Source organism: Pleurodeles waltl, chromosome 3_2, assembly GCF_031143425.1.
Source record: "Pleurodeles waltl isolate 20211129_DDA chromosome 3_2, aPleWal1.hap1.20221129, whole genome shotgun sequence".
Classification (NCBI taxonomy): Eukaryota; Metazoa; Chordata; class Amphibia; order Caudata; family Salamandridae; genus Pleurodeles; species Pleurodeles waltl.
This window is the reverse complement of record NC_090441.1, coordinates 33,799,225-33,823,796: the sequence shown is the minus strand read 5'-3', so window position 1 is coordinate 33,823,796 and position 24,572 is coordinate 33,799,225. Positions and strand designations below refer to the sequence as shown.

The window sequence follows — 24,572 nt, the reverse complement described above, 5'->3', positions numbered from 1 at the left end:
TCACATCATATTGAAATATCAGCTATTGGACTATGTTCATTTCTCGTGCTAATGCTTAAAAAACTCATTCTTATGGAAGAAAATTGAGAAACTTGAGATATTGAAAAATAAGTATTTTAACTCATACAGAGCTTTCTTTATTGACTGCTTCAAAAGTAATTTGCAATTTAGCAAGTTGTTAGACTGATGTAGATGATTGCTCCTTACTTCTCCTTGTCGACAATCAAGGTCCATACGATCACTCTGTTAGTACTGATGATCTGAACCTCATGCCAAAAAAATGAAATAAAAAAAGCAGTGCTGGATATTGCTCATTGGTCCACATATATGTAATCAATCCGATGCAACAAATCCAACCTTAAATAGCGTTTGCCTAGACAGATCATTTATCATGTTTAGCCATAGTGAATTTAAGAGGAGCCTTATTAATTTTCCTCTCCAAGAGCTTCTGTTTGTTTAAAAACTGGGATCCCCAGTCTCTACTTCTAACTCAACGTTGTCTGACCAATTAATTGATTTGTTGAAATTTCCTATTTAACAACTAGATATTTGGGAAAAGGCACATCACATTTCCACCTCCCTCTCAATTGAAGACAGTTGCTCAGGTTTCATGGGTACTATGAGAACAACTTTTGTTCCAGCATCTAATCTTAATGATAATGCAAATAAGTTGTTAGCAGCTGTCAGAATAAGCTTACAAGAACATATCAATTTTTGGTTAATAAGCTCCAACATAGGTCAGCCCTTCTTCCCTGTAGCTGCAGGTCTAAGAAATATGATGAAACCTTTATGCAAGGGTGGTGACAACAATCATTTGTCATGACATATAGTATAGCACAGTTGTTCAGTTTTTATTTGCTGACACTATGCTTGAAAATCTAAAAATCCAAAACAGAACTGAGGTGTTGGTATTATAACTTGTAATTCAGACCTGAATCCTCTATCCTGTCTCTCTTGTGTCTTTCAGTTTCTCAAAGCAGTCAGACATACTTAAGACCTAGATTACAATAATGTTGATAAAATAAGCATCCCTTATCTAGTTAGACTTTTATGTTATTGTCTTTAAAGTGGTAGTTCTTACTGAATCAGTGTTAAGCATTGCAACTCCTTGATTTATCAAATCAGCAACCCTGTGTGTTTGTCTTTCAGTCGGTAGTACAATGGAGCTAGGGCCATTGAGGGCTCTTTCTTCCTGCTTCCAACAAATATCTACTTACATCCATATATTCCAGGTCTTCTTCCGCCTCAAGTTCCATTCTTATGATCAAAGAGTGAGAATCTACCTGTGTGTGGTCACAGTTAGAATCATCTGCAACAAAACTAATAGTTTTAATATCTTTACCTGCAAAGCCATCTGTAGTTGGAATGAATACAAAGATTTTAAGTTTAGCTCTGTCATTTCAGCACTAGAGCCCTCATCGTTGGAGAGTTTTGTACAGCTGTTTTCACTGCTATCATAACCACACTTTATTTTGAGGCATAGCCATTGGATTTAAATACAGCCTTTACTGCTGCGTTTTGTCAGTGTGTCTTCGACCCGCCTTCCTTAGCTACATCATTTGTAATGATGTCCAACCTTGTGATGGAGCTTTTTTCCTTTATCTTTGTATTACTTAGTTGGGAAAGAATTGGCTTTTTCCAGATAAAACACTCTCACTTTTATCTTGCATAAAACAATCTGATTATCTCTTTTAAGTGCCTCATCAATCTTATCCAGTTCATTAACTCTGCATTTCCATCTATTTTGTATTTCATATTAAGTGTGGTCATTTTTGTTTATTAGACATAGACTCTGGGCTGCACATGCTCAGCTACCATATTTATTTCTTCTGCAGTGGTCGTAGAACAGGTTCAAGCTTCTTTACTTTTTCCAGTTAAGCGATTTTCACTCCATAAATAGCCTTACAACATGATACAGGATTCTTGAAATAAAGACTGACCGTGCAGAATGGATCAGTTGCAAATTGCACACCAGCCATACTGCCAATAGGCAATTAGTAGGAGCACACTTTATGCACTAAATGGTGCTTGCTTTGTAAACAGGTACTAAGCGTTTATTTGTTATGAAATTACTACTGAATCAACCAAAACAAGTCTCAAAAGTATTACCTTTGATTCATTTGGCTACTATAGTGTTGATTCGCCTGCAGAAACCTTGAGTAATCTGTGATTTGAAAACAGTGTTTGCTCACTCTTGGAGGATGATGCACATACATTAAAAATAATAAATCTTATTAGAACAAAGTACCACAGGGACAGCGACTATCCACCTAATTAATTGTAAATTGATTACTCTCTGCAAAACTTTAACAAAATGTAAATATATGCACATTTTCTCAAGAGCACTCTATACTCCTTTCACTTGTTGACGGTAAAGAAGCAATTAACATAAATCATTTTGGTTACTAGGAGATAGTGTAATAAATATATCACAGTTAAAGATATGATCTTGGCTAGAGGTTTTAGAGAGGATTTGTGCTGCTGCATTTTCAGCACTGCACTTGCTTTACAAGATAATTTGGGAGTTCAGTTAAACACCGTCGGAGCCTCCCTTATTCACTGTTCAAGTCTCTGTGATTCTAACACTAAAGAGGTGTACTTCCTGCATCTCTTTTTGAAAGGGAAGGACGTCCCTTTTGCCATTGAAGATGCCACTGCTTTGTGTGTTAGCCTAGCTTGGCTTGCCTTCTGTACAGATATTCAGTTTTGCCTCTTCATCCTCCTCGGCTTTTGCCATATAGATGATCCATGTTGGCACAACAAACAACTGTAGAAAAGGCCTGCAACTACACAATATCACTTTATTTGTCATGTTCCCAATTCAGGGGCCACGAGTTTGGAAGCTCCTGCTGTATATGACCTGTGCAGTTCATTAGAAATGTGCCCGGACAATGAGGTAACACTAATGTGACCAGGATAGAGGTTTCCAGGTAATTCCAACCGCATTTTAAAAGACCTTAACAGCATACTTCAGGAGAAGTCAGGGTAGGTGGTAGTAAGGTCTACTATGATTAGCAGGAACAGCACTATGTTGGGCAGTTGTGATCTCTTGAAGTACCTTAATGAATGTTTGTAAAATGCTATATGAGGCAAGGAACCCTTAATGAACTCTTAGGCGTATAAAAAGAGACCAGTCCGAGGTGATTTACATATACAAGTTAAAAGACCTGTTAGTGGAGACATAAAAGACCCAAAGATGGTCACTTCTGTGTCTATTACAAAGGTTAGAAGATTCAAAGATGTCATTAAACCAGTGATAACCCCATCTGAAGCCACTTCTACCCACATCACCCCCTCATTATGATCATAACAGAAACAAGAGGGAAGATGGCATAGTCGTCATTACTCATAACAAGAAGACACTTCCCATTGTTCCTGACACCGACTACATTGTCTATGGTATAGACCAAAGGTATGCAGCTAGCACCGCTAAGGAATCGTTTAACCTCTAAATCCAAGGCAAAGAAAAAGATAAGGTAGGTCCCATTTTATACATAACAGAGCTCATATACATGTTCAGAACGACTGTGATGTACTTATATTCTCCACTTGCACAATGTTATGTCGTGGCTGATGCATCACAACAAAGTGGCCGGCTTGAAAAATGGAACAGTGAGGTTGTGTTTGTCTTGTCATGTGAGCAGTTATGCAGCCCTAGAACACCGGCCGGTAGAGTAGCTTGATAGGAAATGTACTGACGCCTGGTGCTGGTAACATTGAATGCTGGAAGCTTGAACCACGCATGAATTTGCTATTTCCATGTATGTTTTTCTGAGCACTGCGTGCCACCACAAAGGGGGCATCAGAGTGCACCACCTATGGGCCACAAAGGAAACACTGTTTTCCATAGAACAATTAGTAAATTCATGTATAATGCGTTAACAATGGTTGATTTATCGTCGCAATCTATTTGGATACAAAGAACAAATTTGTCTCCGATTGTGATGTTGGCATCCTCAGCCAAGTAACCTAAGGAGTTGAGTATATTTATATCTCTAACAATAAATAATTAATGATGAGTGAGCTAAAACGTGCTGCCCCCATTAAAATATTTGTTACCTGATGGCCGGGTTGCCATGTTGTCATTTACAACTGGTGTGTACATAGAACCCTCCAGAATTAGAAAATTCAATCAGTGTTTTGTATTGATAGCTATGTTTCATTATTCACTGGTAATGGTAAACCCAGTACATCCGAGCAGGAAATACATGTATTTGGGCACATTGCGAATTGGATATAAGTTGGCATACAGTGATGACAATACTGATACCTTCAAAATATTTGAGCATGGACGCTTCTAAAACTTGCTTATTTGAGGCTCATATCTGAAAAAAATGTGTTCACTATTTTCGAAATTAAGTTGGGGGGAGCTACGCTTTGGTCATTGCATGGCCACAGACGACATCATAAGCCAAACTAATATATACAAAAGGTAAGCAGAGGAGACAATGGAGGCACTGGGATTAGGGTGATGTGGGCACTCGGATAAGATGATAAAGGTGCTGAGATTCGAAGATGTGACCACAGGACCGATTGACTCAGACACAGGGAAACCAAGACACTGACCAGAGTGTCATGAGCACAAGTACAGGGACACATGAATATGGGAAGACAGAGCTTGTGAAATGGACATTAATAAGAGCCACACAAACGTGTGACATGGGGATCGGCAGATACCCTGGGGCTTGTTGCCACTGTCCCTGGGACAGTGAGACATGGATGCTCAGATAGATGCTTACATATTGACCAGGATGACACAGACGTTTGGCAAGGAACACAAACAACTTCTGCAACAGCGAGGTGGCACTTGGACAGGCAGCGGTAACCACAAATAGTAGTTTTTAGACCTTACATCCTTGGGGTGGTCTTACAACAGACTTTTTGCCTTTACCTCGTGTGTAGCTGCTGTATCTTTTTATTGGCCTTGGGACTCTGAGCACTTTACTACTGCTAATCAGTGCAAAAGTGCATGTGCTTCTCCCCTAAACATGGTGGCATTGACGTATCCACAACTGGCATATTTAATTTACCTGTAAGTCCCTTGTGAAGTGGTATACTGTATACTGGGCCGGCTTTAGGGTGGTGCGTGCGGTGCAGCCGTACCGGGTGCTTACCCGAATTGGGGGGCGCTGACCTCTGAGGGGTGCTGTGTTTAGCAAAAATTTGGAAACTTGCGATTTAAAAGCACCTGCGTAAAAGTTCCTTGTGCCTCCAGCCTTCGGGAACCAATCAAAACGTCAAGATACCGCTTGTGATTAATGTTCCTGCTAGGGGGAGACATGGGAGTTTTGTCTAGCGGCAGCTTTGACTAGCCTTAAAGTAGCATAGAGGGTTAATGTGCCTGCTGCAAAGTACGAAATTATATTTTATGTGGACAGCTGATTGGATTAATAAATACAACCTTTGCAAACGCTCTAAAACAAATCAATGTATATGAAAGGGGGATATGGAGAGATGAGCGACACATTTCTGACTGGTAGTGAGGATATGCCAGGAGGTGGCCATGGGTTGGGGGTGCCAAAAAAGATCGTCACTCAAGGTGCTACCAGTGGTAAAGCCAGCCCTGGCTGTATACCCAGGGCATGTAAATTAAATGCTACTAGTGGGCCTGCGGCACTGATTGTGCCACCCACTTAAGTAGCTCTGTAAATATGTCTCAAGCCTGCCACTTTAGAACCTGTGTGCGCAGTCTCACTGCCACCCTGACTTGGCAACTAAAATCTCTTGACAAGGCCACAATTCCCCTTTTCTTACATATAAATCACCCCTAAGGTAGGCCCTCTGTTGCCCATAGGCCAGGGTACAATGTAAGTAAAAGGCAGGCCATATACCTTTACATTTTCATGTCGTAGTACTGAAAAATTCCTAAACTCCTTCTCCGTTGCTTTGAGGCATGCCCCTCTCATAGGCCAGCATTGGGAATTCCTTATATTACATTTAAGCTGTAGTTCCTGGACTGAGAGGAGTAGCTGCATCATGTTTAGTACCATTGGAATGGTAGTAATAAATCCTTTCTACTGGTGAAGTCGGATTTATTATTACTATTTTAGGAATGCCACTTTTAGAAAGTGGGCCTTTCTCTGCACTCACTGCTCTGTGTGCCCACAGCCTATCTGCAATACACGTCTGACTTGGGTGACAACTACACTTGTGCGTTCCCTCCAGACTCTCACAACACAGGATACTCAACTGTTCATCTGCATACTGATGGGTCTTCCTGGGGAGGTGGTTGGGAAAGGCTCACACTTACACCTTAAAGGGCAGTGACCAGAGTCCACACAAAGGGGCTGATTACCTCCCACTGATAGTCTGGAGCCGGGGCTGACCTGAAAGAGGGACCTGTGCACTTCACAAGAACTCTTTGTAGTAATTTCCCACATCAAAGGCAGTTTTTAGTATGAGCACTGGGTCCATGACACACTCAAATCAGTACACTTATGGACTCAAGGAAACGCTGCTGGAGTAAAGACTGCTGTGTGCCAGGATTACCACTCTGGCAGGATTGACCACTCCCAGGAACTGCTGCCCTCCTTTGCTGTGCCACCCTGTTGATCTCTGCCCGGTAACCCAAGACTCCTTCCCCAAACCCAGAGCGACCGTGAGCATTTCTTGCTTCCCTTCACCCCTCGTTACTTGTGTCACTCTGAGTGGCCTTGCCCGACATCACCACTTGCTACTTCAGTCACCCCGAGTGGCTCCGCCAAACTCTGGCGTTTGCAACGTTGATCGATCGGAGAGACTCTGCTGAACCATTGCTGCGCACTACTTCAGCCACCCTGAGCAGCTTTACCAAACTCTGCTGCTTGATTCTTTGATCGACCGGAGCAGCTCTGCTGAATCTTTGCTTCTCACTTCTTCAGTCACCCCAAGCGGCTTTGCCAAACCCTACTGCTTGCATCGTGGATCACCCAGAGCGGCTGTGCGAAACCCGGCTGCCGCACTATATCTCCACAGTCCCCGCCCACTTCCCTGGTGACTGCACCCGGGAATTACTCATCCACTCCTCGAGAGGAGTGCAACCAAGTCATCACCGTATCTGTGGAATCAATGCACACTTATGCCAAGGAGTCCCCAACAGCACCTCTTCAACCTCATCATAAGTTATCAACCCTGCTTTACTTTGATTCAGCAATGCAAATATTTAACCATTTACAAATTGGTTGTGCAGCATTCTGATCTTAATTTAACCAGATAAACGAGCTTTATTTTTCTACATCCGTGTGGAGTCTTTGTGGTGTACCTCCTGTAATTATTGTGTGTGCATTGCACAAATACTTTATACATTGCCTTCTGAGATCGGCCTGCCTGCTCTGCACCAAGCTACCACAGGGTGAACACAGACTAGTTTATGTTATGTAATTGACTTGCCCTGACTAGGATTGTGGGCCCTACTTGGACAGGGTGCATACCTTTGTCAACCAGAGACTCAATTTCTAACAGTGGTACAAACAAACACATGGCTACCAGGAAGGGAGGCATTCTAAGACAGGAGGATATGAACACTCACACAGAGACATGTGTACTTGGGCAGTGAGGAGCAGACTAGGACTAGGAGATGTAAATACTATGGCAGTGAGAAACAGGCACCGTTAAAAACAAGACAGACATTGAGCAGAAGAGAAAGGGTGATATGGGAACAGAGAAACTGTTGATGGACATAATAGTAATAACTTTTTATATAGTGCTTAATTTGGCAATTCTGTTGTCTGTAATTGCTACAGACAGCAGATGTTACTATTACTCAATTTTCTGGTACTCCACTTATTGAACTAGGAGGATGGAAAGCTAAGTTCTGTCTTGCTGGGATTTAAACGTGTGCTCTTTGGGTCATAGCAGATGTGAGCACCGATTCAATGAGCCATCTTGCTGATAAAAAACAAAATATTGGCGTTGGAACAGGGAGACTTGGGCACAGTGCTTAATTTGTAAATAAAAATGTGCCGGTGTCCAAAGCCCTCCTCTTAAACATGCGGCTGCTGCATTTAAAAGTGCCAGAATGGAATACCAAGGGCGTGTAATTCTGAAGCCATCTCGGGCCTCTTCAATCCATTTAAAGCCACTCCCTGCCCCTTCAGCTCACTCTGGCAGCTTTCTGGTTTCTACCTTTTTGACGCTTTTTAGTTTTTCTCTTCCTCCATCTTTCCCATATGTGTCTTTTGCTCACAACAAATGTTTGAGGCAGAAGAATAAGCTCTGGCCCTCAACAATAAGTGCCAGTGCTCAGCACCGGAAACAATAAGCACGAATTAAGCACTGCTTGGGCACCGGGATAGGAAGACCCAGGAATTTTCCCCTTTAACCAAGCAACTATGCCTAAACACTCCTCCTCTCAGATTCATGAACTGTGCAGATCTGCAAAGCCCTTCCAGCACCTGCTAACGCATCTGCAGTCATCCAACCCATGACCCAAATTCCTGCATCTCCCGTCCACACCGCTTTCTTCATGCTACTTGTATGTACACTAACACTATGGTGACACCCACAGTGAGCAAATAGATCTAGACACTATAACATGTGAATAATGCAACAGGGAGACATAAATGCAACGACGAAGAGGCACAGTGACAAGTCAGCAGTCGAGCTGCTGCTTTAAGAACCTGGGGCCCTCTGTTTGAAATCTGGACTTGTTGTGAGACATACCATTGTGTGAGTTTGGGAAAATCATTTTAACCTCCCTATGGCTAAAAGTGTAACCCCCAATTCATGTACTTGATCTACAACCGTCTCCAACCCCTCTTGTGTAAGATACTGCACTCCTTCGCTTCATAGTTAGGTTCCTGCTATATAAATACCAATACAAGCAGACAGACACAGGCAGTGGCAGGCAGTGGGACAGGGAGACACTGACTTCAAAAGTAGGAGATCCCAATACTGGACAGGGCAGCAATTATGAGGCAGATGCATGTTGAGGCAATGGGACTTCTAACACCACAGACTCAGTGAAAGAGACACTGAGCCTGTGAGATGCAGACATTTGACATGGAAACGGTCTCTGGGACAGGACCATATGGATTCTAGGACAGATAACACTGAAAGAGAAACAAGGTGATCCAGATGCTCAGACAGGGAGAAGCAGACCCATGATAGGGAACTAAGGACAAAGGCACCGGGACAAGAAGACACAGAAAAAGCAAAAGGATGACACAGTCAGTGGAGAAGAAAGACGGACACCAGGACAGACACAAACACGCATTTGAATTGCCAAATAGGGGCAGTGAGACAGGGTAAAATCAACATTGTGGCATGCACAAACCAACCCCATTTTTCCTCCTGATTTCCTTACACCAGACCAATTTAGGACCGTATGATTGATCATACAGGCACATTCGGATGATGAACACCAGGATACAAGCGCAGGGTTTGAGATCCGTACAAGGCAGGTCCCACCTCCAAATAATCACCGCACAATCCACACATCCCCCTACTCTATGTTGCTGGGCAGATGCGAATTCCACAAGATGTATATCTCTTCTAGAGAGCCTAAACGGTTTTCTAGCCCCCAGACACCTCATAAAACCACAGCTGCACGTAGAGAGTATTGTTACACAAATGAACTCAGGCATTGTGTGCAACTGTACACAATTACTAAAAATATCCATCAAAATCCAGTCAGAATCTTCAGCTTCAGTTCTTAATGGATAAAGTCACTCAAGGTCGTGGAACGGTCACAAGAACCAGGGGCCAGATGTAGGAAAATGCATTTCCGAATCGCAAATAGGAAGGGGTGTTCCCTTCCTATTTGCGATTCGCAGTGGAATGCAATTCCATTGGAGTCGCAGTTACCATCCACTTGAAGTGGATGGTAACCCACTCTCAAATTGGAAGGGGTCCCCATAGGACCCCTTCCCCTTTGTGAATGGACCACAAAATATTTTTTCAGGGCAGGTAGTGGTCCAACGGACCACTAACTGCCCCGAAAAAATTCCGAAACTAAAGGTTTCGGATTTTTTTAAAGTGCAGCTCGTTTTCCTTTAAGGAAAACGGGCTACACTTAAAAAAAAAAAACTGCTTTATTGATAAGCAGTCACGAACATGGAGGTCTGCTGACTACAGCAGGCCTCCATGTTAGCGAGTGCCCATAGTCGCTATGGGGCCGTAATTTGCGACCCACCTCATTAATATTAATGAGGTGGGTCTTTGCGACCCCATAGCGACTCGCAGACGGTGTCTGAGACACCGTTCTGCATTGCAAATTGCGAGTTGCAATTTGCGAGTCGCATGGACTCGCAAATTGCAACTCGCAATTTGCAATATTGCTACATCTGGCCCCAGGCCCCTTACTGGACATTCCTGCAAGAACACACAAGTGCAAGCGCATGCGCACAAACACATACTGCTCCCCCACTAGTACATTGTACAAATATTTTCAACAAGCACACAGGTGGGGAGATTTGCATAAAGAGCATAGCAGATATGGCTACTCATAAATCCGAGTCAGCTTTCTGCAGCTGTCTAAATGGCAAAAGAGGTGCTTTGTGAATGGAACATATAACCTGTAAAACAATTCCTAAGTAAGTATCGGTGCGAGCAGCCTAATGTTTACGTTTCATAAATTAATAATGGTGATTTTATTTCCGAAGTTGTATGTCAAACATTACTATCACGGGCACGTTGTTCGCATGCAAAATTTCATCCACTGTATCCATTCTGTCTCAGCTTCCCTCTTTAGAAACATTATAGTAGGTTTGTTTAGGATCCCAAGAGAAGCAACATTGTGTCAAGTAGTACTACCAGAAAACAATAACAAGGTTGATTTAACTAACGATGTGTAATTTTTCTGTTTTTTCACAGGCAATGAAAGTTCTATCTAAAAAGAAGCTATTGAAGCAGTACGGATTTCCACGTAAGAATCATAGATTTATCTACACAATTGCCTAATGTTTACTTTGGCATATTAAAAGTGCTTAGGTGATGTATTTCGATTATAAATACCAACAGTTAAGGAAGTATTTAATATTCCAAATAATGTAATACAACTATGTTTTTAGATGAATAGAGTATGTATTGTTTGTCCACAGGTAATTTATATGACATTCTAATTCTAAATATTGTCGTGCTACAAAAAAAACTCGTATTTACAGTTAATTGGGTGTTTTAAAAGGGCCTCTTTGCACTCAAGCCTTCATTATGAGGACGTCCGGAGCACAAACAAGAGTTTTGCACAGAGAAGGGAAAAGATTGGGCCACTCACAGTAATAGCTTTTTTTCAACTAAGGAACTGTCTGGCGAACTGGACTGGCTCATGAAAAAAAAAAAAATCTGCATAAGCTTATTTTTGAGCTGCTTTTGTCAACTTGAATCGTTCTTTCAGGTTGAAAGAACAACTGGAAGCTACGCCTTCCTTCTCATCTCCTTTTAAAACATGCCTCTATCCAGTCTTTTCCATGCATGTAAGCACAACAGTCTGGGTCTGAGTTTTGCAGTACTAAACACCTCCTAGCTATCATCCTTGAAGACCCTTGTTTGCACATAACCATAACCTTGAGTTACTGGCCCTACTAACCAAGTCTGTTATACTCCGCCAAATGCAAAAACAACAAGGTAATGGACGTAATGCTTGAATTAATCTCAGTCACTGGCAATTGATCGGCCTGCATCCCCATGCATCCTTTTTTTGTGCCCACCATGCCACCTCAGTTAGGACCCAGCCATATGCAAATCAGTCTTGAACCTGCTCCTCATGGGAACAGTCCAGCCTGTGAACTGCCAGGCTTGGTGCTCCCTGAATCAGAACACAAACAATCTAGGATTGATTTTGCCCTCGTTAGGGCTTTTCAGCCAGATAGAGCTTGGATCCAGTGGCACAGTGAGCCCAGGACCCACGCTAGGCATAGCCTGAGCTCTTAGGGCAGAAAATGCAAAAACAACAAGGTGATGGACATCATGTTTGAATTTATCTCAGCTGTTAGCAATTGCTCTGGACACATCCCAATCCATTGTTTTGTGCCCACCATACCACCTCAGTTTGGAGCCAGCCATACACAAATTAGTCTTGACCCTGTCATACCACACCAATAGCAACATTTGCATAATACAAACCATATTCATTTTTAGGTGTTGATTGTGGGCTCCAAGGAATATTTATTTGAAAGATGTATTTTATGCTGTCTGACCCTGTTAACCACACATTTCACTGACCTTTGGCCACAGGTAGCTATAATGATATCATCATTATGCTAATTAACAACTCATTTTGGTCACCTGATGATGACAAACACACACTCACTGACACAACCCCTCATTTTGCACACACACTCACACATACATTTACTTACCTGTCTCTGAGGCCTTTCTCCTGACTACTGACTGATGGCAATTATCCTTCCTGGCTGGGGGCACCACAATCTTTCCCTCAGACTCTCACCTTATGTACTGCATAATGACAGAGGGAAGGGAAGAAATGCCCACAGTACCAAGCAGCCATGTCGTAATAGGGCTTCTCCAGTCTGAGTGAGAGTAACTCTGCTGCCTGTGTCCTGAGGGGGCATAGCAGCACCTACATTGTTGGGAGCCCTGCACTTGTTTTAAACTCGTTTCTCGACATTCATGATTTTTACCAGTGATTTCTCCTACTGACCCACTGGAGCAGTGTTTCATGACCTTGAACTCAGCATATGGCACCACTTTCCGCTCTAGTCTAGTTATTTGAGGGAAGAGGAATGGTGACTTTGTCATTAATCTTTCTGACTCACCGGCCTACTGTCTGTATTGCTTGGAAATTTTGCCAATCTTGGGTCAAATAACAGATCCACTTGTCAGTTAGGTATTAGGTTAATGCATAGTGTCAGTCCTATAATTTGAGAACCAGGTTAGTAGTGCTATCTTCTTTTCCATAATTATTATCAACTGCAGACCTTTCTGTGGCAGAATTCATAGCCCATTTGATGTGTTTTTAGTTGTGATGAACTATTACTATTTTGGAACAATGAAATAAATACATTAATTCCAGGAACACTGGGGCAAATTGCTTTGCCCTGAAATGCGTTTACCCTCCTCAATTCTAACCAATTAAATCAAAGTCATGAAATGTGGAAGGTGAAATTCCAGTGTGTGGTCTCACAACATCCTCCAAAGAAGCTTGCCTGGGAGAGATGACAGCTAGCAGAAAACAAGCAAAGCTGTTTGGCACATGATGTAAGGGGAAGATCACACTCAGTCCATGCCATGGGGAGGCTTGTTGATGAAGCAGAATGCCCAGAAAGAAATGGAAGATGGAACATCTGCTCCTGAGCCCCAGATGGAGCCCTCTTCCTCGTGATTAGCAGCAGCAGTAGACCAGGCAGGTGGAGTGAGCAACGGCAACTGTTGCACTCCTGTACGGGCGTGGAGTCACTAAAGTCAGGAATCAGAACTTATGCACCAGATAGCAGGGGAGTGCAACAGATAGTTTTGGGGTAGAAATCAATAGCTTGGTGTTGCCACCTATTAACACTCAAATGTAGACCTTGACAAAGCTCACTGACATATCGAAGTGAATCGTTCCCCCCTGATAGAAGCCCAGCTACCACTTCCAAAATGGAGGGAACAGCACCCGACCACTGACGAAACCCAGCCTACAGCAGCAAGCTATCTCAGAAACCACTGAGCATGATGTCTACAAAGCAGAGCATAGGTTCTCCCATAGCCCCAATGCACAATCCCACCAGCCAACCTGGAAAGGTACCAGAACAACACTGGAGGCTGACAGAAGAAAGTGTGCCAAAGCCCCACTTGATCCTTGCATATATCCCCCTCCTTTATTTGACAATAAAGTTATCGGGCCTTGGGAGGTGGTGGTCCCTGGGGCTCAGGGGGGGTCCAGGTGGCCCACCCACATCTTATTTTAATTGCAGACCTGAGGAGCTTGTGGTCCCTGGGGGGTCTGTGCACCCTCTGCTTTATTTTGTTATTGTGGCCCCTGGGAGTTGGTGGTCCCTGGGGCCCAGAGAGGTCTACACAGCCCCCCTGCATGTGTAGTGTTGTTGCCCCGGGGAGGTGGTGGTCCCCGGGGCAAGGGGGGTCCACACAGTCCATCCCCACATATGTTAAAATTGTAAATCGGGGAGGTGGTGGTTCCTGAGGCTTCAATAAGCCCTGGGGGGGGGGGGGCGGGGGGGCATGCGCCCCCCTCCGTTTCTTAAAAGATACACAAAATGTTGCTGGGACCTGGCCCATCCGAGTGCTAATTCAACAATAAGCGCAGGCCCGCCCTATTTTTTAATTTTATTTTTATTTTGGTGGATCTGTGGTTCCAGCCGCAGATTCCTTCAAACATAAAAAATAAATGCTTTTTAGCATTGGCCGAGGCAAAGGTTTAGGGTGTACATACCTTGCCCTCTTTTTTTTTTTTTTAACACTTTTTGGGGACTCGGCTGCTAGAGTCCTTTGAACCCAATAAAAAAAAAATAGAGCATTCTGATTGGCCCCGGGAAGTTATTTTTCTCTTGGGCCACCTCACATCCGCAGGAGACAGACTCCACCAGGAGTGAGCACTCTGACTGGCTGCCAGCAACATGAGAAAAATGCAACCATTGCAGACTCAGGGACTTAGGCCCTCATTTTGAACATGGCGATTCGACCCGCCATGTCGGCAGTGGCGGCTGAAGCAGCCAGCCGGCATGGCGGGCCGAACCACCATATAATAAACATGGTGATGGCCGGCAGCCGTCACCCACCACCAGGCTTCCACGTCAGGCAGCCTGGCGGCGGGATGAAACACCATCCACCAGGGTAGCAGCGCTACCCTGCGGCTAATGTTTCATTTCCCACCAGCCTTTTCCTGGCGGGATATCCCACCAGGAAAAGGCTGGAGGAGGGGGTGCCCCTGCACTGCCCATGCACTTTGCATGGGCAGTGCAGGGGCCTCGGTGTAGAGCCCCGTCGCGCAGGTGATCTGCGCGATGGGTGCAACTGCACCTGCCGCACAGAGGCATTGATGGCGGCTCCATGTGGAGCCGCCGTCAATGTCCCGGCCGAGCCTTTCTGTGAGCCGGTGGGCAGAAACAAGGTTTCCGCCCGCCGGCTCTCAGAAAGGTTCATAATCTGGCCAGCTGGGTTCCTGGGTCGCTGGCGGTCAGTGTTTTGACCGCCAGCATGAACACAGCGGTTGTTTCCACCGTGTTCATAATGACCCCCTTAGTCCCCTGTCCTGAAGTACATAAATAAACCAGTATGAGGGGGCTCAATAGGGATAGCCTGTGCACCTAGGCCCCGTGTGGAAGACTCACAGGTCCCCCTGGGCTAAAATACAAAGAAATCACCAATTTTTGCTGCAATCCAATTAGACTCTTGTCGGATTGGAAACAAAAACCTAAATCTTCAATCAAAGGCCTCAGGGTCCCAATTCTAGGGTCACACTGATTATGGAAGGGGGTGCTCCCCCGCGAGCCATTACCTCGGGGAGCACACCCCTGGGGCTGCAATCATTGAGAAAAGAGTGCCCATGACCCACCCTTCCAAGCCATTAAAGGCACCAGGGAGCCCAATCTCCAGGGCCCAAATAGCATATTGTTAAAGTAACTATATTTATATACATATATAAATATATAAATGTGTGTATTGCTACGGGCAGCTAACATGGTTATTGATTAACTCTTCCAAACTGAATAGGAGAAAGGTAGATGCAATGACTCTATAGGCTATTGAAGGCTTACAACATCATGCTTGTCTTCCACTGGATCATTGCTGCAGTGTCAATGAGTTGCAAAGTTAGATGGATCAACTTTGCAATTGGGTAATGCCAGGCTGTTATGTTTTTTGCAGGTCGACCTCCCCCCAGAGGAGCAAAGTCTGCTTCTGGAGAGCAGCCCAAGCCTATGGCGCCACTTGAAAGAATTTACCAGGAAATAGCCATTTTAAAGAAGCTGGATCATATTAATATTGTACGACTAATAGAGGTAGGCACTTATATTAGATGAATGTGGTTTACATTATGAATAATCAAAATTAAAACTCTACTCAAACTCTCTAAATAGTTGTTAAAGTACACTGTTCTCAGAAATGGGTGTACATTTACAGCTAAGTGGCATTTATGGAGTATTGTGGAGTATTTCAAGGACAAATCAAGATGTCTCTGTCATGGTTTAATGCGCTATCTATAATTAAGGTTGATCAGGTATCAGAAGTAACAAGAGCTGAAAGTGTATTTAACTTCACGTCTGATCTAACCTGATATCACTTTAAAACACAAACTAATTGAGAATCAGATTCAGACTTGCCCCAAGATGTCTTAGGACCCCATTAAGCAGTGCAGTTGCAATCTACTTTTTGTTTTACATCCAAACTGAAGGGTTTAAGTGATTTAAGAGATATAGCTGTATGGGAGCACATGTAAATCAGGTGCTTGGGCTGCTGGGTGTGCACTGATTAATTTTATATAGAGTGGCAATTTTAGTTACTTCGCAAACAAGAAAGTTCAGGTTGTTAACCTCAGGATTTAAGTTGGGTTATTTCAGGCCCGGCTCCCCATAGAGTTAATTTTATATCCTATGTTAGAGCCCTGGGGCTTGAGTCTAACAAAGAGCCTTTCATGCCTAAAATATAAAGATCCACATTTAAAACTAGGTTCTCTATGAAACTGGAAGCCAATGAGGTGGTCTCCTCCCTTTTGAAAACATGCTTATATTTAAGCGATGCAATGGCCAGCAAAGCTATCCCATTGTGTTAATTTTAGAGCTCTGGAAAGTCTTCTTTAAGGATTTCTCCATGTAGTGTGCTGCAGTTATTTAGATGAGCATTAAGTAATTATAAACTTCAGTAGAGAATTTATCCCCAGAAACAAAGGATGCATGGTCTTAGAATTATTATTTGAGGGTAAGGAGACACTACCACTCCATTCATCTAGGACGTCATAAATAAGCAGACATCAAAAGTGCTGCCTAAAGATGTTTCTTTTTTGAAGATGGTAATATTTTATCCACAAATCAACTGGAGACTCAGTCCAGTCATTATTTTCAATAGACCCGGAGACAATAACACCAATGCCTCTTTTATTCAATTGAAAGCATCACCCAGGCCTGACTTTGACCTTCTGTTCAACCCACCATGATCTATAGCTATGTATCATCCACACATTACAGTTAATCCAACCCAGCATTTCTATAAAATAAGTCAAGAGTGTCATGTGCACATTAAAAGGTGCTGGGAAATGTTGAGATTCCTACAAGATACTCCAATCCACTGATATGTTTCATAACCTCATCTTACTATTCTTCTCCAACAAGATCTACTTAGAACCATTTTAAGGCTCTTTCCCCTACCTCACATATTTTTGTACAGCCTAAAATGCTATATGCAAAAATTGGTGTAGTATTGGCTTCTATCTGCCATTTGCATAGATTTCTATTGAAAGAAATTGGGTTATTAGTTTAGAGAGGTGGACACCTTACTCAAACAGGTGAACCACAGTAGTCTCTAAAATCCCCTGCGCTTAACCCTCTGGGTGCTTGGCACAAAAGCAGTCAGTCTTACAGCCAATTTGTAAAGTATTTATGCAGAATACAAATAGTAATAGTGTGAAAACAAAACACAAGAAAAATCCCAAACCAATTGGAAAAACTGGAGTTCATTTTAATTAATAAATGACACTAAAACAGTCAAAATCCAATCAGTAGAATCTGACATATGAGTTTTTTTAAGTTTTAGGCAAAATAATACCAGAGCCAGAAGGCGCAAAGCTCCAACTGTGGGAATCTCGTTGCTCTGGACCAGCAGAAAGTCACAAGTTCAAGCTGACTGCGACCAAGTTTGACTTGCTAGGAGTGGTATCTTATGTCCTTAATGCAAGGCCTGTACAGCATTGCTTTGCGTCACTCGATGTCAGTCATGAAGCGTTTGCTTTGGAGCTCTGTGGCTTTGTGTCAATTCACGTTAGATCTGATAGAACCTTCATTTAGGCAGGGAGGAGAGGACTCTGATGCCAGCCAAAGGTCCAAGACCCATTGGAACACGGCATGGGGATAAAGACTCTCTCCCACAGAGGCCAGCAGCAGGGCTCACACAGGTCCAGGCAGAATGGGTTGGTGTTGGTCAGCTGGGCAATTGCAGGGCAGGCCTCTGGAAGCGTTTTGCATCCCTGTAGCTCAAAGAGGAGGTCAGCTAATTAACCTTTGGAGTTACTCTGGTTAGTCTGAGTTCAAGGCAAATAGGCCCAGTCTATTCTTCAGTCAGCCTTGCACTCCTCCTGAATCTTTCACACAATCTAGAGTGTTCTGATAGGTGGTTCTGAATGCCCCCTGGTACCAGCCAGCCATTTTCATCCCTGATGACCTAGTCCCAAAACCTGTTCTGGTCCATTCTTCCCCTTCCCAGGGTCCTGGCTCCTGGCTCCTACTGTCTAGAAAGATAAAAGCTAGGGAAGGTCTGGTGTCAGGTCCCTCTGTGTGTGCTTCTGACAGGGCTCTATGAAATATAATCAGGTCTGGGTAAAGCTCCACCCTAAATATTGTATCTGGAAGACCCTCCCCCTCACACCTAGGTTTCCTTTGTCTCACTGTTTTTAAGCAATACACAAACCCCAACAGCAGAGTCATTTACAGTCATGTGACCCAGGACACTGGCAGAAAGGCAAAGTTGGTTTGGGTAAGAAAATTCTTTCTAAAACTGGCATTTTCTAAATTGTAACTTAAAATCGGATTACAGCATTAAAGAGGATATTAAATTACAGTTAATTTGAAGGAAAACAGAAATCTGAAGTTAGGACTTGTTAAATGTGCTAAGGTAACCCAGTGTTAGTCTAACAGAAAGATAGGTCTTGCAACAGTGAAAAACAACTTTAGGAGGCTTTCGCTGTTAAGACATGTAAAGTTAAACATATGTCCTACTTTTTAAATACCATGTGCCTTGCCTTTGAGTGGTTAGGCCTACCTTAGGGATGTCTTCCGAGTTTTAAAAGGGATGATTTAGGCAAAGGAAAGGTTTCTTGTATCAGGTCGAGATGTCAGTTTACAGCTGCACTACAGGCAATGATGGCAGTCCTAAGGCATGTTTTACAGTGCTACATTAGTGGGTGACACAATGCGGGATGGCTGCCCGCAAGGAGCATTTAATTTCCAAGCTCTGGGAGCAGGTTGTTCCATTTACTTTGGACTTAAAAGGAAAATAAATGGGTCAATTAGGTGTAGACCAATTTTACCATCGTTTAAGAGGAGAGTACAATCGCTTTAGCACTAGTTAGCAGGGGTGAAGTGCACAGAGTCCTAATGCCAACAAAAACAAGTTCAGCAAAGTAAGGGGTTGAATGTAAAAAGTTTGTGTGAATACTATGCCAAGGACGTTGAGTCTAACATCTATATTGAAAATCAAACACAGGCATATATTTTCAGGTATACTCTAATGCCGTATAGTTTAGACTTTATAGCTTCCGGAGTTCATAAGTTCTGCAAGACTGGTGTTAGCTGGTGGAAACATTTTTCAACATAGTGAAATATCTTAGTCTTTGAAAAAAGGTTGCTTGTGGACATTTATGCCCTATTTACACACTTTAAACTAGTTTAGGACTCAAGGTATCTCTACAAACGTTATTGAAATTGAATGTGTCTGCCTCTGTGTACAAAGTTACGTTATTTATGCTTCTGGTGTAAACTAGAATATAACTGATGTCATTCCGATAATACATATGTTATCATTCATCGCCCTAAACCTGGGACTGGCCTAATTTCCATGTGCATAAGTTTCAGTTGTGTACACGTCCTCATTCTGGAAGCCTGAATGTGTCCTTTGCCAATGCAGATTTTGGACACCTATTTGTAAAAAAAGGGTTTATCAATCGGGCCCTATGATAATATTGTCCTTGGCTCGTATTGCACCAAAACTACACTGGTATTAATATTCATATCAATGTGATATTCTGTTAAACTGTTAATGCAGAAGAAGATTTAGTTTGCAGCAATAAAGTACGTGTAGCAAGGGGGACAGAAACGGAACACTGCCGAAGGTGGTGTTACAACAGAAATGTATTCAGCAATTTTCTTTTTATATATCAGGAAATTTGAGGCTATGATTACTCAAATTTAAAATTAATTCCATGTTTTCACAACATAACCGAAATTGATTCCACATCATTCCCATTTGGTCTATCTCGAGGCTCCCCTGCCTCTTCATCTCACTTTTGAAGGTTCTTTTTCATCCTTGCCTTCTTCCTTTGTTACTCTTAACCCTCGTTCTCTCCCTCTTTCTTTCCACCTGCTGTGTTTTTCTCTCTCTTGATCAAAGTCTGTTGAGGAAAAATAAGTGTAAATCCCCAAAAACGAGTGCTGGTGGGCTCCACCTTCACCCACAAGCTCAAATTAAGCACTCAATGAATCAATGAATCAGTTCTTGTAAAACGCAGCTACTCACCCGCAGGGGTTTCAAGCTGCGGGGGGGGGGGGAAGTGTAGCACCCACCAGGGAGGTGGTTCTTAAAAAAGCCATGTCTTCAGCTCCTTCATGAAGTTGAGTAGGGGGGTAGTTTGTCTGATGTGAGAGGAAAGGCATTCCAGGCAGTGGCTGCGAGGTAGGAAAAGGAGCGTCTCTCTGTTCTGGTTTTCCTGATGTGGGGTACTTCGGCGAGAGAGAGCTGGACTGAGAGTAGGGCCCTGTGGGGTACGTGGAAGTTGAGTCGCCGGTTCAGGTAGGCTGGTCCGGTGTTGTGGAGGGCTTGTGTGCGTGGGTGAGGATCTTGAAGGTGATTCTTTTCTTTATGGGATGCCAGTATAGTGTGTGCAGGTGTTGGAGATGTGGCAGTGTCGGGGACCAGTCTGGCGGTGGCATTCTGTATGTTCTGTAGTTTGCGGGTGAGTTTCTTGTTGATTCCGGTGTAGAATGCGTTGCTGTAGTCCAGTCTGCTGGTGATGAGGGCGTATGTGACGGTCTTTCTGTGTTCAAGGGGGATCCATTTGAAAGTCTTGCATAGGAGGAGGAGGGTGCGTAAGCAGGTGGAGGTGACTGACTTGAGCACTGAATGTATTTCCGTGACTGAATAAACAAGCTTCCTGGTGAAGTAAATCCGGGTATGTTTTCTAAATTTGAATACCTTTTCCAGCACCCTTAATAGGGTAGTTCAGTTATTCTATGAAGAAGTATCCTTTCAAACTAAAACATCCTTCTGCATAAAACATTTTAGGTTTTTTAATGCCCAGCATATTGTACAGCACTTTGTGAGATTATATTTGCAGTTATCCAAAACATCAAGTATCACTTCAAAAGAAATTGGCTATCTTGATAAACATGCTATTTTTCTGCATCGATGTATGCTGTACCTAAACATTCTGTCATTATTCTATAGCTCTTTTTATTGGAAACATGACAAAAGAAAAAATTATAAAGACTGAGAAAAGTGACACACTCTTGTACTTCGGCATAGTCACTTAGAGCAATTATCATCTCAATCACAAATAGTCTCTGTGTTCCCTTCCCCATAACATCATGGACATCGCCATTTCATAGTGATTGGTGAACACATATTTCAGGACCAGCACCAAGGAGCGGGGTGCAGGAATTACCTCTGCAGTCGTTCCAAAGTCCCTATATTGTAGTTCTTTTTTTAGGACAGTCACAGCTTTCTCAGCCAGGATGCACCGATCCATGTGTTGTTTCAGCATTTTGTAATTTTTATATAGCAAAATGGATTTTCATAATTTACAATGGAAAAGCTTTTGTGCTGCTGAAATGCAAAATGTATTATTTGACAGTCTGATGATAACACCACAGATTTTTAGTTGACAGATTGTTTCCTGGAACAAACATGTTGAATAAGTAATACATCTGAATAGAATATGTTAAAATGTTCTTTTGCAGCACAGCAAGATTATTGATTCCTAAGGATATTATCGTGGGACCAGGCGTTAAATCAGGCTGTTTTTTATTTTAATTCTTTGGGGCCTTTTTCAGGGTAAAATTAACGCCAATTTATAATGTTGCGTGGTCACTGTGAACTGACCATCATACACACAGGCCCCTTCAAGGCAGCAACGACAGCTACAGCAGTAGGGCTTCAACAAGAGCAGAACGAACAAGTCTCTGATCTTTTACCTTGCTCTGGACTCCCAGCTCCATTGTATCTTTGTCATTGACCTCAGAAGTAATCTCAAAATGATCACAAAGTGATCGTATATAATGCATGTTAGAAATGGGGTTTTTGGTTGGCAGTTAGGTTGCCCTCTGTCCAAGCAAGAACCCTCACTCTAGTCAGGGTAAGTCACACACAATCCAAAATCAGCCTGTGCTCACCCTCCGGTAGCTTGGCACGAGCAGTCAGGCTTAACTTAGAAGGCAATGTGTAAAGCATTTGTGCAATAAATCATACAACACCATAGTATAACACCACAAAAATACACCACACAGTGTTTAGAAAAATATAGAATATTTATCTGGGTAATTGTAGGTCAAAACGATCAAAGTTGCAATACGAATTTGTAAAGATATCACTGAAAAGTGATATTAAGAGTCTTTAAGTCTTTAAAAAGCAACAAAGTGTCTTTCAAGCACAGAGTACCTGGTTTCTGGTGGGAAATCTCCTCAGAGGGCCACAGGAGAAGAGATGCGTGGAAAAAGGGGTGTGTGCGTCGTTTTCCGCTCAGCACACACAGACTTGCGTCGTTCTTTTCCACGCGGGGAAGTCGGGCGTCGTTTTCCGGCGCGCAGACAGTCTCTTTTTGTGGATCGCGAGGATTACCCGATGTCCCGGGTCTGTGCGTGGATTCTCCTGCTTATTTTCCGGCTGCGCGTCGTTCTGCGGGGCTGCGCGTCGAAGTTTCGATCTCACGGTAGGCGTCGCGTCGATTTCTCCTTGGAAGTCGGGCGGCGTTGTCCTTGCGAGGCCGTGCGTCGAAATTTTGGTCTCACGGCAGGCGTCGCGTCGATTTCTCCTTGGAAGTCGGGCGGCGTTGTCCTTGCGAGGCCGTGCGTCAAAGTTTCGCACTCACGGTAGGCGTCGCGTCGATTTCTCCTTGGAAGTCGGGCGGCTTTGTCCTTGCGAGGTTGTGCGTCGAAGTCTCGATCGTCCCGAGGGCGTCGCGTTGATCAGCGTCGGTGTGCGGCGTTTTTCTCGCCGCGAAACAAGCTGTGCGTCGAAATTTTCGGCGCACGGAGCGTCCACGTGAAAGGAAGAAGTCTTTTTGGTCCTGAGACTTCAAGGAACAGGAGGCAAGCTCTATCCAAGCCCTTGGAGAGCACTTTCACAGCCAGACAAGAGTTCAGCAAGGCAGCAGGGCAACAGCAAGACAGCAGTCCTTTGGAGAAAGCAGACAGGTGAGTCCTTTGAGCAGCCAGGCAGTTCTTCTTGGCAGGATGTAGTTTCTGGTTCAGGTTTCTTCTCCAGCAAGTGTCTGATGAGGTAGGGCAGAGGCCCTGTTTTATACTAAGTTGTGCCTTTGAAGTGGGGGTGACTTCAAAGAGTCTCTAAGAAATGCACCCAGTTCCCTTTCAGCTCAATCCTGTCTGCCAGAGTCCCAGTAGGGGGTGTGGCAGTCCTTTGTGTGAGGGCAGGCCCTCCACCCTCCCAGCCCAGGAAGACCCATTCAAAATGCAGATGTATGCAAGTGAGGCTGAGTACCCTGTGTTTGGGGTGTGTCTGAGTGAATGCACAAGGAGCTGTCAACTAAACCTAGCCAGACGTGGATTGAAGGGCACAACAAGATTTTAGTGCAAAGAAATGCTCACTTTCTAAAAGTGGCATTTCTAGAATAGTAATATTAAATCCGACTTCACCAGTCAGCAGGATTTTGTATTACCATTCTGGCCATACTAAATATGACCTTCCTGCTCCTTTCAGATCAGCAGCTGCCACTTCAACAGTGTATGAGGGCAGCCCCAATGTTAGCCTATGAAGGGAGCAGGCCTCACAGTAGTGTAAAAACGAATTTAGGAGTTTTACACTACCAGGACATATAACTACACAGGTACATGTCCTGCCTTTTACCTACACAGCACCCTGCTCTAGGGGTTACCTAGGGCACACATTAGGGATGACTTATATGTAGAAAAAGGGGAGTTCTAGGCTTGGCAAGTACTTTTAAATGCCAAGTCGAAGTGGCAGTGAAACTGCACACACAGGCCTTGCAATGGCAGGCCTGAGACAAGGTTAAGGGGCTACGGAGGTGGGTGGCACAACCAGTGCTGCAGGCCCACTAGTAGCATTTAATCTACATGCCCTAGGCACATGTAGTGCACTCTACTAGGGACTTACAGGTAAATTAAATAGTCAATCATGGATAAACCAATCAATAGTACAATTTACACAGAGAGCATATGCACTTTAGCACTGGTTAGCAGTGGTAAAGTGCTCAGAGGTCAAAAGCCAACAACAACAGGTCAGAAAAAATAGGAGGAAGGAGGCAAAAAGTTTGGGGATGTCCCTGTCAAAAAGCCAGGTCCAACATGACCCCCCACCAGCCTAAAGCCAGGGGAGAACAATCACTATCCTGATGTACTTCCCTGTTTGAGGCGACAGAACAAGGACCCAGGCCCACAACAGCAGGGGCATGCTCCAGTTCTTCGCCTTCCTGACTCCCATTGGATCCCTCTGTCCATACTCTCAGGGCCCACTAAGCCCATCCATGGGGAACCTTTCTCCTTTCCTGCGGATCCCATCTGTGCAGCACCTAACCTTACTTT

At 43.7% G+C, this 24,572-nt stretch overlaps 1 protein-coding gene across 3 annotated transcripts in view; it reads left to right on the top strand.

The window, feature by feature from the left end:
* CAMKK1 (calcium/calmodulin dependent protein kinase kinase 1) overlaps positions 1 to 24,572 on the top strand; it is a 1,090,978-nt gene that overhangs the window by 530,397 nt on the left and 536,009 nt on the right. For all 3 annotated transcript variants that reach the window (XM_069226681.1, XM_069226682.1, XM_069226683.1), the window contains 2 exons: positions 10,792 to 10,843; positions 15,742 to 15,875. In XM_069226681.1, the coding sequence (XP_069082782.1) occupies positions 10,792 to 10,843; positions 15,742 to 15,875 (186 nt within the window). The remainder of the gene's footprint in view (positions 1 to 10,791; positions 10,844 to 15,741; positions 15,876 to 24,572) is intronic.